General features: G+C 38.5%; 5 gene segments (V, D, J or C); all 5 read left to right on the top strand.

Moving 5' to 3' along the window:
- Positions 1-2,755: 2,755 nt before the first annotated feature.
- On the top strand, positions 2,756-3,312 carry LOC120574661 (the record flags this gene model as incomplete). The annotated part of the segment is given in 2 exon segments: positions 2,756-2,804; positions 2,896-3,312. Coding segments are annotated over 2 exon segments (363 nt in total), but the record flags the coding sequence as incomplete, so codon positions are not given.
- Positions 3,313-6,233: 2,921 nt separating this feature from the next.
- Positions 6,234-6,695, top strand: LOC120574381. The segment is given in 2 exon segments: positions 6,234-6,289; positions 6,379-6,695. Coding segments are annotated over 2 exon segments (366 nt in total).
- A 1,968-nt stretch (positions 6,696-8,663) lies between these two features.
- On the top strand, positions 8,664-9,155 carry LOC120574647. The segment is given in 2 exon segments: positions 8,664-8,741; positions 8,827-9,155. Coding segments are annotated over 2 exon segments (333 nt in total).
- A 5,835-nt stretch (positions 9,156-14,990) lies between these two features.
- LOC120574594 lies at positions 14,991-15,511 on the top strand. The segment is given in 2 exon segments: positions 14,991-15,040; positions 15,130-15,511. Coding segments are annotated over 2 exon segments (363 nt in total).
- Positions 15,512-17,974: 2,463 nt separating this feature from the next.
- On the top strand, positions 17,975-18,525 carry LOC120574601. The segment is given in 2 exon segments: positions 17,975-18,084; positions 18,182-18,525. Coding segments are annotated over 2 exon segments (351 nt in total).
- Positions 18,526-21,947: the final 3,422 nt, after the last annotated feature.

Genomic DNA, 21,947 nt, shown 5'->3' with positions numbered 1-21,947 from the left:
ACTAATGAGAAATAGAGCATTCATTCCAAGATGAATCATAATTTAACACATTTAATAACCCTTGTTTTTTAATGTGTCAGATGTCATTTGTGTATTATTACAATTAATATGGTTGTGTTGTTAATGCTGGCTAACATTGTACACAAATTAAAATATGTCAGACAAACAATAAAACAGCTGACTTGGAGGGTTGACTCTGACTCAGTTTCATTAAATATCTCCAGTCCAGATGTTTCCTCCCTGTGAGGAGGAGTCGATGCAAAACTCAGATATCTTCACCTCTACTTATCTGAGTGCAGAGAGGAGGACAGAGAACAGTGGACACACAGTTTAACATGATGGACTATAGGACAGGACTGCTGCTTTTAACTCTCTGCTGGGCAGGTGAAGATTTTCATTGATCTTGACTTGAATTTGTTTTCAAAAAGTTGCCATCCTACAGGAAGTGATTGTTTTCTTGTTTATCTTGACAGGTGTTGATGGTCAGACTCTGACAGAATCAGAACCAGCGATTAAAAGACCTGGAGAATCTCACAGATTGACCTGTACAACATCTGGGTTTAGTTTAAGCAGCAATCACATGGCCTGGATCAGACAGGCTCCTGGAAAAGGACTGGAGTGGATTGCCTGGAATGATAACGGTGGTAGCAGCAAATACTACTCTCAGTCAGTCCAAGGCCGGTTTACCGTCTCCAGAGACAACAGCAGAGAGCAGCTGTATCTGCAGATGAACAGTCTGAAGACTGAAGATTCTGCTGTTTATTATTGTGCTCGAGAGCCACAGTGACTGGAGTTGGTTGAACAGCTGTACAAAATCCTACAGTACTCATTCTTTCAGGCTAGTAGTGCACAAGTTTGAAATATTTTTTTATAGTGTTCATATATTTTATTTAGTTTATATTACATTTTTTGTTGTTTTGAGGTTGTTAAGTTGTTTTATATTCTGTAATCTACTTTTCAAATACACTAATTGTTGAGTATAACTTAACATTTACAATACAACCTGCCTTATACACTTTATGGAAAACACATTTAAAATAGAAAAGTAACCCCTTATAATAAGGAATCGAAATGTTGTGACCCGACAAATATAATATTGCTCAAGTGGTATCGCAGTAAGAACTACAAATTCTATAAATATCCTACAAATTGGTCACATTATACACACCGCATTACTGTTTAAGTGCCTTATGTTGTTGCGAATACAGCAACCATAAAAATGCATCTGCAGTATACTGTAGTTTGTGTCAATGTAGTGACCTCAGTATTATTTTGCCAACTCACTCCTTACATTCTTAATACATTTAATTTAATGCCACCATTAATCATATCTTATTTGTTATTGTTAAAGATGGACCAGGTCAGCACTTTATTTGAAGGGCCACAAACATGATGAAGTAATGGATGATGCATCTTTATTTAACCATGATTACAACACTACAGGTTTTCTGAATATATGTACACTGCTGTGACTGCTCAGCTCTTTGAAGAAGACATGAACAGTCTGCTATAAAGACTTGATATCATGCTGTCAGTTGCAGCAGAAGAAGAGAAGCTCCCATCAGATCACGTTCAATAGCAACCATGTTCTCTGTAGCTCTGCTGCTGCTGCTGCTGGCTGCTGGATCCTGTGTGTCTCACTGAGGCAGAGACACTGACAGTATGATCACAGCACACTGTTCACTGTTATTACACTGATTCAATACTCACCATGTTTTCCTCCACAGGTGTGAAGTGTTAACAGTTGACCCAGCCAGCCTCTGTGACTGTGCAGCCAGGTCAACGTCTGACCATCACCTGTCAGGTCTCTTATTCTGTTGTTAGATACGCTACAGCTTGGATCAGACAGCCTTAAGGGAAAGGACTGGAGTGGATTGTAATAGGAGGTGTTGGATGCACCACATACTACAAAGATTCCCTGAAGAACAAGTTCAGTATCAGCTTCGACTCTTCCAGCAAGACAGTGACTCTAAATGGGCAGAATGTGCAGCCTGAAGACACTGCTGTGGATTACTGTGCCAGAGAGCCACAGTAACACAAACCATCAGTAGACCTGAACAAAAACCCCTCAGAGCCTGAACACTTGTAACATGAAGCCACCAGAGGAGGAGCCCTCAGACCACTAATGGTTTCAACACCAGCTCACTGTTACAGTAAAGAGAGAAATAGATATTTAGCCATGAAAAAGTAAAAGTAATATAAATTTGCTTAGTATAATTTGTACAATAATATTAAATAAGTGAAGGCAATTTCCAAAAAGTGTGTTCTCTTTCTGACTCACAATATTTATACAAATTAATCTTCATCTCACATGAAATTATTAATTATTATTATTATTATTATTATTAGATTTTTTTTTTTGACTTAATGGATGTATATTTGTATATATGGATGTATACTGAAAATGGTATGACTCTTGAAGACTTTGTGAAAAACAGTATAACATAATTAACAACCCTTGTTTTTTTTTAAATGTAATTAATCACTTCAGGGGTAGAGTAAAAAGTCTTCACATGATGCAGACGGTGCTCAATACGTATATAATGTGTTTGTTAGCCTATTGACCAAATTATACTGAAGGAATGTCTCACGTACAGTAAACATTCATTTTCCAGATTCACCAAACAGTAACAGAGATCAAAGTCAGATCCAGTTCCTCCCTGTGAGGAGGAGTCAATGCAAAACTCAGATATCTTCACCTCTACTTATCTGAGTGCAGAGAGGAGGACAGAGAACAGTGGACACACAGTTTAACATGATGGACTATAGGACAGGACTGCTGCTTTTAACTCTCTGCTGGGCAGGTGAAGATTTTCACTGATCTTGTTTTAACATACAATAGTTTTGAATAGTGTAACAACTAAATTAATGTCATGTTTTTTTATATCTTGACAGGTGTTGATGGTCAGACTCTGACAGAATCTGAACCAGCAATTAAAAGACCTGGAGAATCCCACAGATTGACCTGTACAACATCTGGATTGTCATTCAGTAGCAGATGGATGGCCTGGATCAGACAGGCTCCTGGAAAAGGACTGGAGTGGATTGCTGCTACTGATGCTGCTGGTAGTAGCAAATACTACTCTCAGTCAGTCCAAGGCCGGTTTGCCATCTCCAGAGACAACAGCAGAGAGCAGCTGTATCTGCAGATGAACAGTCTGAAGACTGAAGATTCTGCTGTTTATTATTGTGCTCGAGAGCCACAGTGACTGGAGTTGGTTGAGCAGCTGTACAAAATCCTACAGTACTCATTCTTTCAGGCTGGTAGTGCACAAGTTTGAAATAATTTTTTAATAACATTTATATATTTTAATGATTATATTACAGTTTTTGTTGTTTTGAGGTTAAGTTGTTTTATATTCTGTAATCTAATTTTCACATATGTTTTATAATAAAAATAACAATCCTCCCTGCATTATACACATTTTGGAAAACACAATAAAAACACAATAAAGATCACTCATTGATAAAAGGTCCAAAGACAGCCCAACAATCTGGTTGCTGAAATTAAACTACTACAAATTCTTTACATTTCTACAAATTAGGACACAATTATATCTGTAAATGATATGATGTGGAATTTATTAGAATGAAAAATAATGTTACAGTTTCTTTTATAAAATCACTAGAGGACAGTCAGTGTCTAGTTTCTCTCTCCTCTGTTACTAAAAGGAGAAACTCAGATCTGCTGTTCTCATTGATCTTAACTGACTGATACTCAAGTTCTAAAATGATTCATATTGCGCTGTAATAAAATCGATAGGTAAATAAGAATATGTCACTCATCACATACTGTAATTTCATTAAAATAATTTGTAAGAGAAAACAGCTGAAAGTGGAGATGAGTGATGACAGCATTTTACGTTATTGTTTACATACAAAGTGAATTTACTTGTATCGTGTATCGAGAAAACTATTTCATATAAAATGATAATTATTGTTTGAAGAAAGAATAATAATATAGGCATACGGAATTGTTGTTCTGTTTTAACTGCAGAGAACTATCTAGAATATATGTGGAGACAATATTGACAGTTTAATGCCATGAAGCTCTCTGTATCTGGATATGAAGAAAATAAAATACAGGCATATTTTCACTCTGCAGATATATTAACGCTGAACTGAGTCTTCTATGCTCCAGTTAGACCAACATTGATGCTTGATAAGTGTACATTTTTTGCAAAGAGATCTTAAATATGATGTAAGATTATTAAAACAGAGGCACACAATGACAGCAGCAGATGATTTTGTGATTTTTGACTTTCTGTTTTATTTTTTACCGACCAATGTCATGATGAACAACTGACTGAGTCTCAGCTTTATTGAGACTATTGGTGTATAAATGTGTTTTCCTCTGTGTTATAAAGTTTGTCAAGAATGAGATAATTTATTTTAAGCTATTCTGAAATAATAATCACATAATGTAATGCAGACTGTAAAACTGGGTAGCACTTTTCGTCATTCAGTAATTACACATTTGAGTGATCAAAGTAACACAAAGTTTCCCATGTATCCTTTCTTGGGTCTCTACATGCTCACACTACTTAGATTATTTGAAGCAACAGATTATATTAACATATATGTGGACACACATTTTTACATAACCATTAAATACTGCATTGAGGAAATCAGCAACACCTACATTAAGACAATCACAAAATCAGCCAACTATCACATTAACAGAATAGTTAATAGAATTTTTGTTATTGCATGAGAGTCATAGGAGAAGATCATTGTAATTATAATATGTGTCTGGTTTACATTTCTTTTCCTGTAATAAATTAGATGGTTAAAATAGTCTTGACTACGTGTTACAGGACAGTTTATCCTTCTTTTATAGCCTGTCAGTGTCCTTCTCTATGCAAAGTGAACTTCCTCACAGTCTGCTATAAAGACTTGATATCATGCTGTCAGTTGCAGCAGAAGAAGAGAAGCTCCCATCAGATCACCTTCAATAGCAACCATGTTCTCTGTAGCTCTGATACTGCTGCTGGCTCCTGTGAGGAGCTTTCAGTGGATTCACTCTAATACACACATTAGAAACCCTGAATAGTCAGATGAATGATGGAGATAATGTTGATTTGTGTTTCCACAGGTGTGAACAGTATTGATCTCATCCAGACAGACTCAATGGTTGTGCAGCCTGGACAGTCTCTGACCATCAGCTGTCAGGTCTCTGGTTATTCTTTGACTGATAACAGCTATGCAACAGGTTGGATCAGACAGAGTGAAGGAAAACCAATGGACTGGATTTCCCATCAGTGGGGAACAAGTGGCCTTAGTCAAAATAATGCTCTAAAGAACAAGTTCAGCTACAGCAGAGACACTTCTGCTCTAACAGTGACTCTAAAAGGACAGAATGTGCAGCCTGAGGACACAGCTGTGTATTACTGTGTACGTTACCCCACAGTGATACAAACCACCAACAGACCTCCACAAATACCCAGCAAGCAGCAAGACTCAACCACACACATGTTCTAAATGTGGACATTAAAGGTCCAATGTGTAGGAATTTCTCCCATCTAGCGTTGAGATCATATATCGCAATCAACTCTCTCGTACCACGCAGTTCAAAGTATGTATTACAGCTACGGTAGCGTTCAGGCTTCAAAAAGCCGGTCTCTTGCTCTTTTCAATATCCTTTTTCTTTTTTTGGGCAAAGAAGAAGACTCCTGTTCCTGAAATTTGGATTTTGAATACATGTGGTCCTCCATGTTTGCTTCTTCAAACTTGCCAGGGCTGGGAAACTACGATACCCATTAGCAGCATTAGCGAGTCGGGTATGGCTGCAGCCTGGAGACCTCCCGTCTCATGCCCTCCCGGCTGGTACTAACCCATGTTGGTGATCAGACTACAACTGTAGTTTATGTTACTGTGAACGCTCTCATTTGCTTCCTATTATGTTCAAAGTGACTAATGAGAAACAGAGCATTGATAACAAGATAAATCATAATTTAATAAATGTAATTAAACTTTGTATGTTAATGTGCCAGATGTCATTTGTGTATATTACAATACATATATGGTTGTGGTGTTACTATTGATAAACATTTTACAAAAATTAAAACATGTCAGAGAAAGACTGACTTGGAGGGTTGACTCTGACTCAGTTTCATTAAATATCTCCAGTCCAGATTTTTCCTCCCTGTGAGGAGGAGTCGATGCAAAACTCAGATATCTTCACCTCTACTTATCTGAGTGCAGAGAGGAGGACAGAGAACAGTGGACACACAGTTTAACATGATGGACTATAGGACAGGACTGCTGCTTTTAACTCTCTGCTGGGCAGGTGAAGATTTTCACAAATATTATTTTAATGTTATATGTTATGATAATAGATGTCTTTTTATGGTTTGTATGTTTATTTTCTTTTAACAGGTGTTGATGGTCAGACTCTGACACAATCTGAACCAGTGTTGAAAAAGCCTGGGGATTCCCACAGATTGACCTGTACAACATCTGGATTCACATTCAGTAGCTACTATATGCATTGGATCAGACAGGCTCCTGGAAAAGGACTGGAGTGGGTTTCCAGAATTGAAAGCGGTAGTGGTAGCAGCAAGCTCTACTCTCAGTCAGTCCAAGGCCGGTTTACCATCTCCAGAGACAACAGCAGAGAGCAGCTGTATCTGCAGATGAACAGTCTGAAGACTGAAGATTCTGCTGTTTATTATTGTGCTCGATACCCACAGTGACTGGTGTTGGTTAAGCAGCTGTACAAAAATCCTGCAGTACCCATTTTTATGGCTATATCCTAATACATATTAATATTAATTATTCATTTATATTTAAATACTTGGAGGTTATACTCACTGTAATCTTAAGCTGTACAAAATTCTACAGGATTCATTGTTACTATGCTGTAAATCCTTAGTGTGATTATTTTATTTACATATAAAAAAATTGTGAACAACAGGCACATTTATTTATATATATATATATATATATATATATATATATATATATATATATATATATATATATATATATATATATATATATGCATACTGTATATATACTGTGTATATATACTGTATATACATACACAATTGCTGAAGGTTAACCACTACAAATACTTTATATTTCTACAAATTAAGACACAATTATGTCTGTAAATTATGTGGAACCTAAAGAGAGTCAGATTTGAAAGTGAATAATAATGTTGCAGTTTCTTTTATAAAATCAGTAGAGGACAGTCAGTGTCTGGTTTCTCTCTCCTCTGTTACTAAAAGGAGAAACTCAGATCTGCTGTTCTCATTGATCTTAACTGAGTTGGTTGAGCAGCTGTACAACATCCTACACAACTCATTCTTACCATAATTACCTCCCATGATTAATGTCCTTTGTAGTCCAAGAAAATAACACAATACAGTTAAACCACTATTGTTTAATTAGAAAACTATTTCTAAGCTTATTCTAAGCGTCATATTACTATATAAACATATCTTGCTTATTCCATAACAGAGCTCCATTAAAACAACTCCTCAGAGAAGAAAGCAGCTGAACAATAAACAGCATTTGTGTAGGTAAATGGTTTTGGTAATTGTCTAACCTGAGATTTACAAGTCTTTTACTTCTTTTAGCAGGAGTTTGGATTTGGGTTAAAATTACAATATGCACAGTGTGCTGCAAAGTCTGTGGATTGATAGAATAAATTCACTTAGCGGTCCAAGTTGTCTACTGTTTTGTTTATTTATCTTATATAAAACAGCACTTTCATGAACATAATTTGACAGGTAAGCCAGCAGGCATTTTTCTGTGCACAGCAATTTGTTTTTTGAATATCGTCACACAGGTTTTAGTTCCTAAATAGTTAATTTCCTCTCGAGGCTCCAAGTTTCTCTCCATGTCTGTGAAACTGCCACGATTTGAATACTGAAACTTTTAAAAGAAAAACTAATCCAGGTCTGCAGCAAACTAAAGTGTTCATTTAGTTTATCTTGCTTTCACTTCAAAAAATAAATCAAACCAGTGTTTAAACACAAGTGAAGCCATAATGTAACTGAGTCAGTCAAGTAAAAAAAAAGAACAAATCTGCTGAATCTGTTGATGAAAAAGAATTATATTTTCTAAATGAAGAGTAGACCACACATTGTAAATTCCATGAAAATATGATTTTTGTTTGTCATATAAGGCTGACTTCCTGTTGCCAGTGGTTGGCGCTATGACTATATCTATAATGGCATGTAGATGTCCTCAGGCCTGACTCTTATCAAGCATCACAAATTCCAGGCAGATTGGACAATGTATATTGGAGATACAACAACTTCCTTTTCCATGGCAAAATGCACAAAACTGCCACCATGTTACAGCCATGTTGTTTGACGAAAAATGAAACTTTTAATTACTTTTCATGGTTAAGGTCTTTAGGAGAAGTTGATTAAAGCACAGCGCCTTGAAATGGCGAAAAAGAAAGCACATTTAATTAAAAATGACTGACTTCCTTTTGGGTTTAGGTTATACCTTCAAGAGGTTTTTTTGTACCTCGCACCCGTCAGTGTTTAGGCCCAAATAATAACAAGTTTCTTCTTTTTATTTTTTTTTTTAGCTCCAGACCAACCCACAATAACATGCCATGTGTTTGAATCTATGCAAACACAGAAATCTTCCTGGTGACCCAGTTATAAAGACTTCACATGAGACTGTCAGTGGAGGTTAAAGAGGTTCAGAAGCTCACATCTCCTCAGTTTCAACATAAACCATGTTCTCTGGAGCTCTGCTGCTGCTGTTGGCAGCTGGATGTGAGTCTCTTTTTCGAAGTCAGCAGTTCTTCTTTTGCAGTACAAATTGACCATTTGTTACAAAAGCTTTTCTTTTTTTTAACAGGTGTGAAGTGTGAACAGTTGACCCAGCGAGCCTCTGTGACTGTGCAGCCAGGTCAACGTCTGACCATCACCTGTCAGGTCTCTTATTCTGTTGATAGCTACTACACAGCTTGGATCAGACAGCCTGCAGGGAAAGGACTGGAGTGGATTAGTAGTGATACAAACGTCAAAGACTCACTGAAGAACAAGTTCAGTGTAAACTTGGACTCTTCCAGCAACACAGTGACTCTAAATGGACAGAATGTGCAGCCTGAAGACACTGCTGTGTATTACTGTGCCAGAGAGCCACAGTAACACAAACCATCAGTAGACCTGAACAAAAACCCCTCAGAGCCTGAACACTTGTAACATGAAGCCACCAGAGGAGGAGCCCTCAGACCACTAATGGTTTCAACACCAGCACACAGCCTACACTCTTGCTTGACTTTAAATAATTTGGGGTTTCAACCACTGATCATTGTCTCTTCTCCTACAACAAAAACTGAATTACATGTTTAGATTGTTAAATGCACACAACTGAAATGTGTTGTATGTCAGAGTTTTCCTGGAAGAAATGCATGAAACCTTGATCTTATTATCAGGACTCAAAATATCAAATTTGAAAAAAAGGAGACATAAGATAATGTTAGTCAATCTCAAACCAAGCATACAAGGTGATTTCATAAATGAAAACCCATTTTTCTAATGATAATTATCTTGATAACTTTTATACAGTGTTGTAATGTAAGGGAGTACAAATACTTCGTTACTGTACTTAAGTAGAAATTTCACGTATCTGTACTTTACTTCGCTATTTAAATTTATGTCAACTTTCACTTTTACTCCACTACATTTCCTAGATAAAATGTATACTTTTACTCCGTTATATTTCCACTAAGCATCTTCGTTACTCGTTACTAAAAAATAAAATTAGAAGAAATGTGTGCGACTGCTGCTCCTAGATTGCATACGCACGCTCCGCACGCCACGCGCTCTATTTCAGCGCTTGTTTGTTGCTAAAGGAGGAGGAGGACGCACAACTGAAACCGCCATGGACGCATGAGCACCTACTGGAGGACCTCCCGTTATCGTAGACGACCGGGCTCGACATAAGCAACGGCCCGATGGCCCGGGGCCAGTAAAAACGTATGTCGGGCTGGTTGCAGCCACAGTCACTGGTGTGTGCATTAGGCTACTTCACGCAGCACATGTACTGACTGGAAACGTTACCGAGGATTATTTACCGCCGATGGCGCAGATGAACTAACGCTACACTCGTTACTGTCAGTAGGTAACCTACAATAAAACCTCCATGATTAAAGAGTCAATACTTATCAATAACCCACGTACCTGTTCTACAGGCAGAAACACGTAGAAACCGATATTTCAGTCTGTGCTGTCCACTCTCGTCCACCGCGCTGTGCAAACACAGCTCTACTCTGCAAATAGCGACTTTACAAACGAGCTAAAATTAAAGATGTCAGTTTGTAGTCTAACTTTTTGTCTTAATTTGCAACCAATCTTGAACTTTGGACAAACTCTTGTAAACGTAGCTGCTGTCTAAACGAGCCATCCTCTCCGCTGGAGCGGTAAACCTATGGATGTATTTTAAGACCAAAACAAATACATGTGGCTACTTAATATGCACGTGAATGACGCGTTCTTCATTCTTGACGATGTTGCCGGTTGTATTATTTTGCAACAGAATTGTCTTATTTCAAATTAGGCATATAGGACTAATCTGAGATCATTTTCTAGTTAAGTAGCCTATCTAGTTATCATTATGGATTTTCCATGTTTTTAGGGGTTTGCTTACAAATGTAAAAAATATAGCATTAATTTAGTAAGAAAGTGAAAATATCAAACAAGATGATGCGTATTAGGTATAATTTTATTTTCTTTATTTGAAAGTCCGGCCTCTGGAGTGTCTGCTTAAAACAATTCTGGCCCTTGGAAAAATGTAGTTGATGACCCCTGGTCTAGCTTTGCTGCTAATGGCACAACATCCAGTGGCAGTGGCTAGCTGGGTTAGAACCATTTTCTAAAGCATAGGTGCGGCGTATATTTTCCTGCTTTTTTGTCCTTTTCCAATCACACCTATGATATTTCTTTCAGGGCCAGTAAAAATGTAGAAGGGGCCAGCAAAACTCTGATCTACTGGCCCCGGGGGCCAGTGGGGATTTTTTTATATGTTGAGCCCTGCGACCACAACGACAATAGTGGTGAACTCGGTGAACAGGGTAGTGGTGAAGATAACGTCATACACCCGTGTTGAAATGTTTCTGTACATTGATGTCAGCTCTAAAAATATGCTGTTTGTTCTTTGAACTTAAGATAATTGTGCCTGAAAAGTCCTAGAAAAGAATGTGATTTTGATTTGATGAGTGAGATTAAGAAGATATGGGAACCCTGAATATGCTTTATGCTTTACTATAAGAAAGCCACAATAAAAGTTCTAACCGCTTGCTTTTAAAAAAAAAAACTTTTACTTTTACTTTTGATACTTAAGTACATTAAATATCAGAAAATTACTTTTGATACTTAAGTACAGTATATATCAGATACTTTAAGACTTTTACTTAAGTAATATTCTAAAAGGTAACTTTCACTTCTACCAAAGTCTTTTTCTAGTACGATACTTGTACTTTTACTCAAGTATTGCTTTCTAGTACTTTATACAACACTGCATGCATGAAGCTCATGCAAAAATTTACATTTTGGTAACATTTAAAATTAAAAAGCTTCCACATGATTTTCAGATTGTTCAGAAGTTTTTCATGAAATAATTTTGTTATTCATACCAAAATTACACAAAATCCTGGAATTAACACATTTTACAGCCCTAAAAATGAAGCATGTAGATATTTAACAAATCAAAACCTATTTCACACTGTTCCTTATGGTCTCCTAATGGGGTATGTAACATTGGTTGGGCTGAAAATGGCCTGGTTGATATTTGATTGGCCCTTATGCATCCCTGTGTTTTGGCCCTATTTGTAATGTCTATTTGGTAAGACGTGTCGGACTTTAGGAGCTCCACACAGTCTGACGAGAAATCGGCAGCCTGCTGGGCTCCATACCCAGGGCAAAGTCACCCTTTTTGGATACTGCACTACCGCTATCCCAAGGTCTTACAAAGCTAACAATGGTGTCAGATTTCAATTTAATGAATTTTTGTGAACACTAGCTAGGGGTTTCGTTAGCTGCGACTGTCCCTTCAATCCTATGTGTACAGATTGCGGCCAGTTAGCTTCATTTTCGGCATAATTCAAGCATATTTACAGTTTGAATTCCGTCACGCCACTTATACACTACCTAAAGGTCTTATAAAGCTAACAACGGTGTCCGATTTCAAGTTAATGAATATTTGTGAACTGTAAGGGTTTCGTTAGGTGCGACTGTCCCTTCAATCCTAGCTATGTGTAGCTACAAATCACGGATAGTTAGCTTAATTTTCGACGTAATTCGAGTATAATTAGGGCCCGAGCGCCGACAGCGGCGAAGGCCCTATTGAAACTGAAGGAATTATTATTCTTTCTTCTATTATTATTTTCCCGTCAAATGAATTGGCTTTTTGAGGGGCTTAATATATTCAAAAACTCACCAAATTTGGCAGTCTGGTGAAAATTTACGCATTTTAAGGGTTTCGGGAATAGGCGCACAAAAATGGCTCGCTAGCGCCCCCTAGAAAGTTAAGAAAATTGAGCCCCTGCAGTGCGTTTAACGTAGACTCACGAAACTTGGTACACATATGTAACATGTCAAGATGTACAACCATACAGCCGTACAACCATACAGCCATACCCTAAACCCAACAGGAAGTCCGCCATTTTGATCTCAAAGTTCGAAATTAGTGCGATTTTGGCCATTTCCACATGTCGTACTTTAACGAACTCCTCCTAGAGATTTCATCCGATCAACTTCAAACTCGGTCTGTACCATCTTAAGATGTTAAAGATGAAAAGTTGTTAAAAGAAAAACTTTTCGTCATGGCCGTGGCCGTGGCGGTGCGGGCGCATTTGTCGCGTTCGCCGCGCGAAACAGGAAGTGGGGTAACCTTCGAGTGTAATGCGTTGTCCGATTACCTCAAAACTTTTCAGGATTCATAAGAGTCCGACCCTGAGGACAAATAACGGCCGATATTTAACTTAACGTCATAGCGCCCCCGTGGCAACAGGAAGTAGGCCTAAAAGTCAAGGGGCTATACTTTAACGAACTCCCTCTAGAGATTTCATCCGATGGACTTCAAACTTGGTCTGTACCATCCCAACACTTATACGATGAAAAGTTATTAAAGAAAAACTTTTCGTCCAGACGGTGTTGGTGATGGCGCCATTTTGAGTGTTTAGCGATGACCAAAGAAGTTGTTGTAACTTGAGTGTACGTTGTAGCATTATCTGCCCGAAATTTGTCACGATGGACAAGGGTCCGGGCCTGAGGACACATACAGGCCAAAATTGACTTTTGGTCATAGCGCGCCCCTGGCCACAGGAAATCTGCCTTATATGACAAACATCATCCGATTTACATGAAACTTAGAATTTGGGGTGTCACATGTGATACTGAGCCGCCCCCTATAATATGACCACGCCCACTTACTCAGGCCACGCCCCTTTCATAACATTTTAACCGTTTAAGGTAGAGACTTCGTGTGAGGTGTCATTGAACTCAGCAGAGACTTCCTTTTTAATTGGTTATGGTTTACCCCGCCCCTATGCTTAAGCCCCGCCCCCTTTCATACAATTTGAACTTTTTAAGATAGACCCTTGTGTGAGGTATCAATGAACTCAGCAGAGACTTCCTTTTTAATTGGTGATGGTTTGACCCACCCCCTATGCTTTAGCCACGCCCCTTTTCACAGCTAATGAACCGTATGACGTAGAGTCTTGTGTGAGGTATCGTTGAACTCGACTAATGGTTTCAACACCAGCTCACTGTTACAGTAAAGAGAGAAACAGTCTTAGGTTCTTAATTAAATTTAACATTAACAGTACAATCAATCAATTTAAATAGTCTGACATAACAATCAGTGATAAATTATTGTATGCTTATATAACCCTTCAAGTGATGGAATATATTGAGTAATTTAACTACAGTATAAATGTATAGTTTCTCTTCTATCATATCTTTATTTACTTTTCATTAACAATCAAACATACAGTATGCTTGTCAGAGATTCAGGTTTCACCTTATCTTTATGTGAGAACACCTGAACATTTCATCTTCATTTTGATTTATTCAAATATACTTTAGTCAGCTGATTTACTATAATCAGTATGTAAATCAGCCTCCTTGGACTGGATTTCCCATCAGTGGGGTGGAGGGAACTTTTACCAAAATAATGCTCTGAAGAACAAGTTCAGCTACAGCAGAGATACTTCTGCTCTAACAGTGACTCTAAAAGGACAGAATGTGCAGCCTGAGGACACAGCTGTGTATTACTGTGTACGTCAGCCCACAGTGATACAAACCACCAACAAACCTGCACAAATACCCAGCAAGCAGCATGTGACTCAACCACACACACATGTTCTAAATGTGAACATTAATAAAGACAGCACTCTCTAATGACTTAATACAATTAATGTTTATGGAATTCAATGAATGGTATTTATCATGTTGTAAAGCCTATAAAAGATGAGAAAAAACATTTTTCCTATTTTCATGTTACATCTGATAACTAACTACGTTTAAACAATAGCTACATCTCTTCACAAATATACAAAGTAATATTCATAAGTACAAAGCATGTATGTTATTATGACATAGTGAGATTATATTAAAGCAATTTTCAGTATATTAACAATATTATTGTGAATGATCTAATGTGCTGCCCATTATGCTCAAAGTGACTAATGAGAAACAGAACATTCATTCCAAGATGAATCATAATTTAACACATTTTAATATTCCTTGTTTTTTTAACGTGTCAGATGTCATTTGTGTATTATTAGAATGAATATGGTTGTGGTGTTAACGCGGTTAATATTGTACACAAATTAAAACATGTCAGACAAAGATTAAAACAGCTGACTTGGAGGGTTGACTCTGACTCAGTTTCATTAAATATCTCCAGTCCAGATGTTTCCTCCCTGTGAGGAGGAGTCGATGCAAAACTCAGATATCTTCACCTCTACTTATCTGAGTGCAGAGAGGAGGACAGAGAACAGTGGACACACAGTTTAACATGATGGACTATAGGACAGGACTGCTGCTTTTAACTCTCTGCTGGGCAGGTGAAGATTTTCACTGATCTTGACTTGAATTTGTCTTCAAAAAGTTGCCATCCTACAGGAAGTTATTGTTTTCTTGTTTATCTTGACAGGTGTTGATGGTCAGACTCTGACAGAATCTGAACCAGCGGTTAAAAGACCTGGAGAATCCCACAGATTGACCTGTACAGCCTCTGGGTTTAGTTTAAGCAGCAATCACATGGCCTGGATCAGACAGGCTCCTGGAAAAGGACTGGAGTGGATTGCCTGGAATGATAACAGTGGTAGCACCAAATACTACTCTCAGTCAGTCCAAGGCCGGTTTACCGTCTCCAGAGACAACAGCAGAGAGCAGCTGTATCTGCAGATGAACAGTCTGAAGACTGAAGATTCTGCTGTTTATTATTGTGCTCGAGAGCCACAGTGACTGGAGTTGGTTGAACAGCTGTACAAAATCGTACAGTACTCATTCTTTCAGGCTAGTAGTGCACAAGTTTTTTTTACAGCGTTCATATATTTTATTTACTTTATATTACATTTTTTGTTGTTTTGAGGTTGTTAAGTTGTTTTATATTCTGTAATCTACTTTTCAAATACAGTATGTTATATAATAAATTAACAATACTCCCTGCATTATACACTTTTTGGAAAACACATTTAAAACACAAAAAAGATCTCCTTTTAATAAAAGGTCCAAAGACAGCCCAACAATCAGGTTGCTGAAGTTAAACTTCTACAAATACTTTACATTTCTACAAATTAAGACACAATACACAATACATAATTAGTGTTTAAGTGCCTTATGTTGTTGCGAATACAGCAACCATAAAAATGCATCTGCAGTTTGTGTCAATGTAGTGACCTCAGTATTATTTTGCCAACTCACTCCTTAAATTCTTAATACATTTAATTTCATGCCACCATTAATCATATCTTATTTGTCAATGTTAAAGATGGACCAGGTCAGCACTTTATTTGAAGGGCCACAAACATGATGAAGTAATGGATGATGCATTTTTATTTAAATACTTATTTATTTGTACATTACTGAAGTACTACTTTTTCATGCATGAAGTCATGCATGAATTCACGACAATTCATGTAGCATAATTATAAAGTGTAACCGATAGATCAATACAAAACAAAAAGTGCTCTTGTCTCTGAATGTGATATTGTATCTAACATAGAATGACAAGCAACTATAATTAAAAAATGAACAAATAATAAATGATACAAACTATAACAGAGTGCTGGTTTAGGAGCCACTCCCTCCCTATTATGTCCTGATGCAAATCTTCAGTCTGTGCAGTGTACTTCTGTCCTGCTGACTGCTCTTGTACTTTGTGTGGAGCATCAGATGTCACATCTCCAGCCTCAGGATGATGAACACACTCACTCTTCTGCTGGTTGCTCTCTCTCTGCCCTGTGAGTTCTCCTGCTTCTTGCTGTGTTATCTTTTCTCAGACAACATGGACTGATTGTCAGTCAGTGACACCAGAACACTTCCCAGATGACAGTCTGACTTTCTTCTGTGGTTCTTCTCTCCTTTCATCTCATCAGGTTGTACAGGTCAGAGTATGGAGTCCATTCCTTCTAGCTCAGTAGTGAAAAAGCCTGGGGAGACTCTCAGTCTCTCCTGCAGGGGATCTGGCTTCACATTTAGCTGCTGCAGCATGAGCTGGATCAGACAACCTGCAGGAGAAGCACTGGAATGGATAGGGCTTATTTACAGCGATGCTAGTGGAACACATTATGCCAACAGTGTGCAAGGACGAGTAGCGGGTTGGTATCTCAGACTGTCCAACTTAAAGCCAGAGGACTCTGCTGTGTATTACTGTGCCAGAGAAACACACTGGTTACAGCAAGCAGAGAGGCTTGACAAAAACCTCACACAATATATTATCACAAATACCTCCAGGTGGCAGTAGAAGATAAGACGTCAGATTACACAAAGGAGAATATGACAGTGTCTCTAATCACACACACAAATACATGACCACAATGGAAGCAACAGCTGATGTTGTGGTTAGTTACTTCCTGTTTTGTGACGGTTAATAATGTTTATGCTTTTTATTTTAAACAGCAGGTGTTGAGAATATATTTAGCATGATAGCACATATATGCATGATATATCCAGTATATGGATGGCTCACCAAATGCTGCTGAGCAGAATAAATGAATACATCTAAGTGGAATTGAACAACTTGAAAATAATCTTCATCATTAAACAAAATCATAAATTAACAATATTATGAAAGATACATGAATCATATTTTTCCAGAGATGTGTTGAGTTTCTGTTTGAGGAGGAGGAGTCAATGCAAATCTCTGACCTCTTCCATCTCTACATATGTGTTGCAGAGTGAAGGACAGACACTAAATCACTGACATACACACTGTAGACTGGACAGAGACAACTGGCTTTAACAATGATCAGACCTGATTATTTGGTTGTTTTTCTCATCCTGTCATTTAACTGGGCAGGTAAGAACAATAGATGTTTTTCTGATAAACCTCATTCACAGAGTAAGCGTCAGTTCAACATCATCACCACACTCAGAGAAACAGTCTCAATATCACTGTTTCATACAGACATGTTTTATTGCAGCTCCCCCAGATGTTGTTGAAGCAGACATTAAATATTCTGTTCATCTGAGTGTAAATGTAAATCTGTTTTACATGTCTGACTTGTATTAGAAATTTTGTGAAGAATTAATAAAAATAAATTTCAATTTGTGTTAACTTTGCCGTGATAATAATTACATTTTCTTTCAGAATCAGAATCAGAATACTTTATTGATCCACTCAGGGAAATTATTTAGTTGCAGTGTCAACATACATGTTCATAACACAATTCCAAGCATTGACAACTTGTAAGAGGACAGTTCCTCCTTCTTTTATAGTCTGTCAGTGTCCTTCTCTATGCAAAGTGAACTTCCTCACAGTCTGCTATAAAGACTTGATATCATGCTGTCAGTTGCAGCAGAAGAAGAGAAGCTCCCATCAGATCACCTTCAATAGCAACCATGTTCTCTGTAGCTCTGCTGCTGCTGCTGGCTGCTGGATCCTGTGAGTCTCACTGAGGCAGAGACACTGACAGTATGATCACAGCACACTGTTCACTGTTATTACACTGATTCAATACTCAACATGTTTTCCTCCACAGGTGTGAAGTGTGAACAGTTGACCCAGCCAGCCTCTGTGACTGTGCAGCCAGGTCAACGTCTGACCATCACCTGTCAGGTCTCTTATTCTGTTGGTAGCTACGCTACAGCTTGGATCAGACAGCCTGCAGGGAAAGGACTGGAGTGGATTGTACGTGGCTGTGTTGGATGCACCACATACTACAAAGATTCACTGAAGAACAAGTTCAGTATCAGCTTCGACTCTTCCAGTAACACAGTGACTCTAAATGGACAGAATGTGCAGCCTGAAGACACTGCTGTGTATTACTGTGCCAGAGAGCCACAGTAACACAAACCATCAGTAGACCTGAACAAAAACCCCTCAGAGCCTGAACACTTGTAACATGAAGCCACCAGAGGAGGAGCCCTCAGACCACTAATGGTTTCAACACCAGCTCACTGTTACAGTAAAGAGAGAAATAGATATTTAGCAATGAAAAAGTAAAAGTAATATAACTTTGCTTAGTATAATTTGAACAATAATATTAAATAAGTGAAGGCAATTTCCAAAAAGTGTGTTCTCTTTCTGACTCACAATATTTATACAAAGTAATCTTCATCCCACATGAAATTAAATAATAAATAATGGATTTTTTTGGTTTTGACTTAATGGATGTATATTTGTATATATGGATGTATACTGAAAATGGTATAACTCTTGAAGACTTTGTGAAAAACAGTATAACATAATTAACAACGCTTGTTTTTTGTCTTTTACTATTTAAATGTAGTTAATCACTTCAGGGGTAGTGTAAAAAGTCTCCACATGATGCAGACGGTGCTCAGTACGTATATAATGTGTTTGTCAGCCTATTGCACAAATTATACTGATGGAATGTCTCACATGTACAGTAAACATTCATTTTCCAGTTTCACCAAACAGTGACTGAGATCAAAGTCAGATCAGGTCCCTTCCTGTGAGGAGGAGTCGTTGCAAAACTCTGATATCTTCACCTCTACTTATCTGAGTGCAGAGAGGAGGACAGAGAACGATAGTTACGTTATTGTAACTCCAGATTCTATGAGTATAGTACCCTCTAACACGCTATGGTTTATCCTCGCATGCGCGGTCGTAAATTTCGTGCGTGGCTTCAACTTCTCCGCAAATACTGTATAAAAAGTTTCTCCCAACATCCTTTTCCAATCAATAGATAATCTTAGGCTCTATATAAGAATCTGGAGTTACAATAGCCTATTTCTATATCTACAGGTTTTATAATATAATCACAAGTGAACATAACTATACTATTTTTTACTTCACTTATCATCCTGTTAGCTGCTGAAAAAAATGGTGCATGATGATAGAAATAAGATTGATAATATTTTAACACAGAGTGGGGGAGGGGGGCAGAGAAAACATAAACGCACATGTGATTGTATAATAGTGACAAAAACATATACATATGTACATAATATATACAATTATACATGGGGCCTCAATCTGTTTAAAAAAGTCTACAATCCGAAATAAGGATGAGGCATAAGCAAGCCGCACACAATTTCACACTGAATGCCTCTGACAGGGCTGTAACAACGTGTAAGTCGAATCCTGGGGGACGTGTTATTGGTATCCAACATGGACGGCGTTACGCATTGTATGAACAAACAGTCTTATGGGCCCGTGTAAAACATACTGAATAACGACGGGCACAATTGTGGGAACTCCTGCGTCGTTGTTATGAGGGAAAAACCCTGGAGGAAAAACCCCACAAAATTTGTTAAAATTTTTGTGTGAAAGCTGTGGTCGCCCGTCCCTCTGACGAGACAGAAACCATACTCTCTATGTCAGTGCAAGAGGGTTTTAGAACAGCAACCTGAGGGGGCTCAGGGGCCGAACTAACTATACCAAATCCCATGGCGTAGAACCGGTTGTGACCCTTTCAAAAATCGTCTAGTGCGAAACCGTTCTCTCCAAGCTGGCAAGATGAAATGCGTAGGCTTACCGTGGGGCAAGTCGTTATCTACCATGTTTGGAGATAAGTCAGGCAGGGCACGATATGGTTGACTCCTCTTGTGCACCACGAAAACTAATTAATAAAAGGAACGTAAAGGCAAGGATGTGGAAATACCAACTCCCAAAAGGAACACAGATCAACAACAAGGGACAACCTCTACATCTCACACCACATGTCTGCTACCTGGGATAGCAAGATGAATACAATACATAAAGTACACCCAAAGCCATAGAAACAAAAACACAGCGTAGGCAAACAATTCAAAGATCAACTAATAGAAAGAGTACTCACACAAAGACTGCGGGAAGACAAAGCAATCACGTCTGGGCATGGAGGCGCTGGGCACACAATGTGGCGGGACGGGCGATCACGCTCTCCTAAAAAATGACAAGTAGATAATAAAACAACGATCCTCGACAACCACAGTGCGGAGGGGAGAGGCGCATAGATCACACTGAGGAAGGGGAGCTAGCAATTAACACTGCAAACTGTGGGGGCGAACTATCACCTCTCTCCAGAGGACCGGAAAACTGTCTGTCCCATGAACCCGTGGAACGGCATGAGCTGCCAGTTTCCTGGCTGAGAGAGATAAACGGGGCTCCGTAAGCCCAGAGCGGGGGTTCGGCTCTGAAATAGATGTCACAGGGAGCCTGAACTAGCCTCTGGTCGCTTTTAGCCCACAAATGGTGGTGGGGGAGACTGCAGGAACCTGAGTGCTTCTGAAACCCACCAATCCATCTCCATAGAAAGATGAGAATACTAACTTCAGCCATTTTCCTCAAACAGATTGAAGCTCTTTAGAACGGAGAGGTGAACGGAGAAGAAGCAGGGAAGGCCGACTATCAATCTAAAAAAGAGCAAGCAGGGTTTTTTATACATATTTCGTATTGAAGCACAGGGCGGGAAAGAAAATCTTCACGACTGCGCATGCGCGAAGGGATAAACCCATAGCGTGGCTTAGAGGGCGAAGCCTATACGAAATAGAACAGTGGACACACAGTTTAACATGATGGACTATAGGACAGGACTGCTGCTTTTAACTCTCTGCTGGGCAGGTGAAGATTTTCACTGATCTTGAATCAACATATTTTCATTTGTGCTTCGAACTTACAGTGGTGCTTGACATGCCTTTATTTTTTGGTTTGACAGGTGTTGATTGTCAGACTCTGACAGAATCAGAGCCGGTGGTTAAAAGACCTGGAGAATCTCACAGATTGACCTGTACAGCCTCTGGATTAACAATCAGTGGCTACTATATGGCCTGGGGCAGACAGGCTCCTGGAAAAGGACTGGAGTGGGTAGCTACTATTGAGACAACAACAGACAGCAGCTGTATCTGCAGATGAACAGTCTGAAGACTGAAGATTCTGCTGTTTATTATTGTGCTCGACACCCACAGTGACTGGAGTTGGTTGAGCAGCTGTACAAAATCTTACAGTACTCATTTTTACCACAATTGCCTCATGAACAGTTACACCAAACACTTTATATATCAATACACAGTATTTGTGTATTCAAATGGTTTTGCCAGTTGTATAAGCTGAGAGTATTGTACTTCTTTCAGTTAGCAGGAGTTTGTATTTGGGGTTAAAATAACTATGCACTGAGTACTGCATATTGATGATAAATAAATGGATGTTCAAACTTTTTCTAAGCTGTAGACTCACTTAGCTGTTCATGTTTTATACTTTTTTTTTAAGATTATTTTTTGGGGCTTTTCCCGTTATTAGAAAGTGGATAGATATGAAATGGGGAGAGAGATGAGGAATGACACGCAGCAAAGGGCAGCAGG

This window comes from Perca fluviatilis, chromosome 15 (genome assembly GCF_010015445.1).
Source record: "Perca fluviatilis chromosome 15, GENO_Pfluv_1.0, whole genome shotgun sequence".
NCBI classification, from domain to species: domain Eukaryota; kingdom Metazoa; phylum Chordata; class Actinopteri; order Perciformes; family Percidae; genus Perca; species Perca fluviatilis.
Note: the sequence above shows the minus strand (reverse complement) of the source record. Positions and strands in the feature narration are given on the sequence as shown.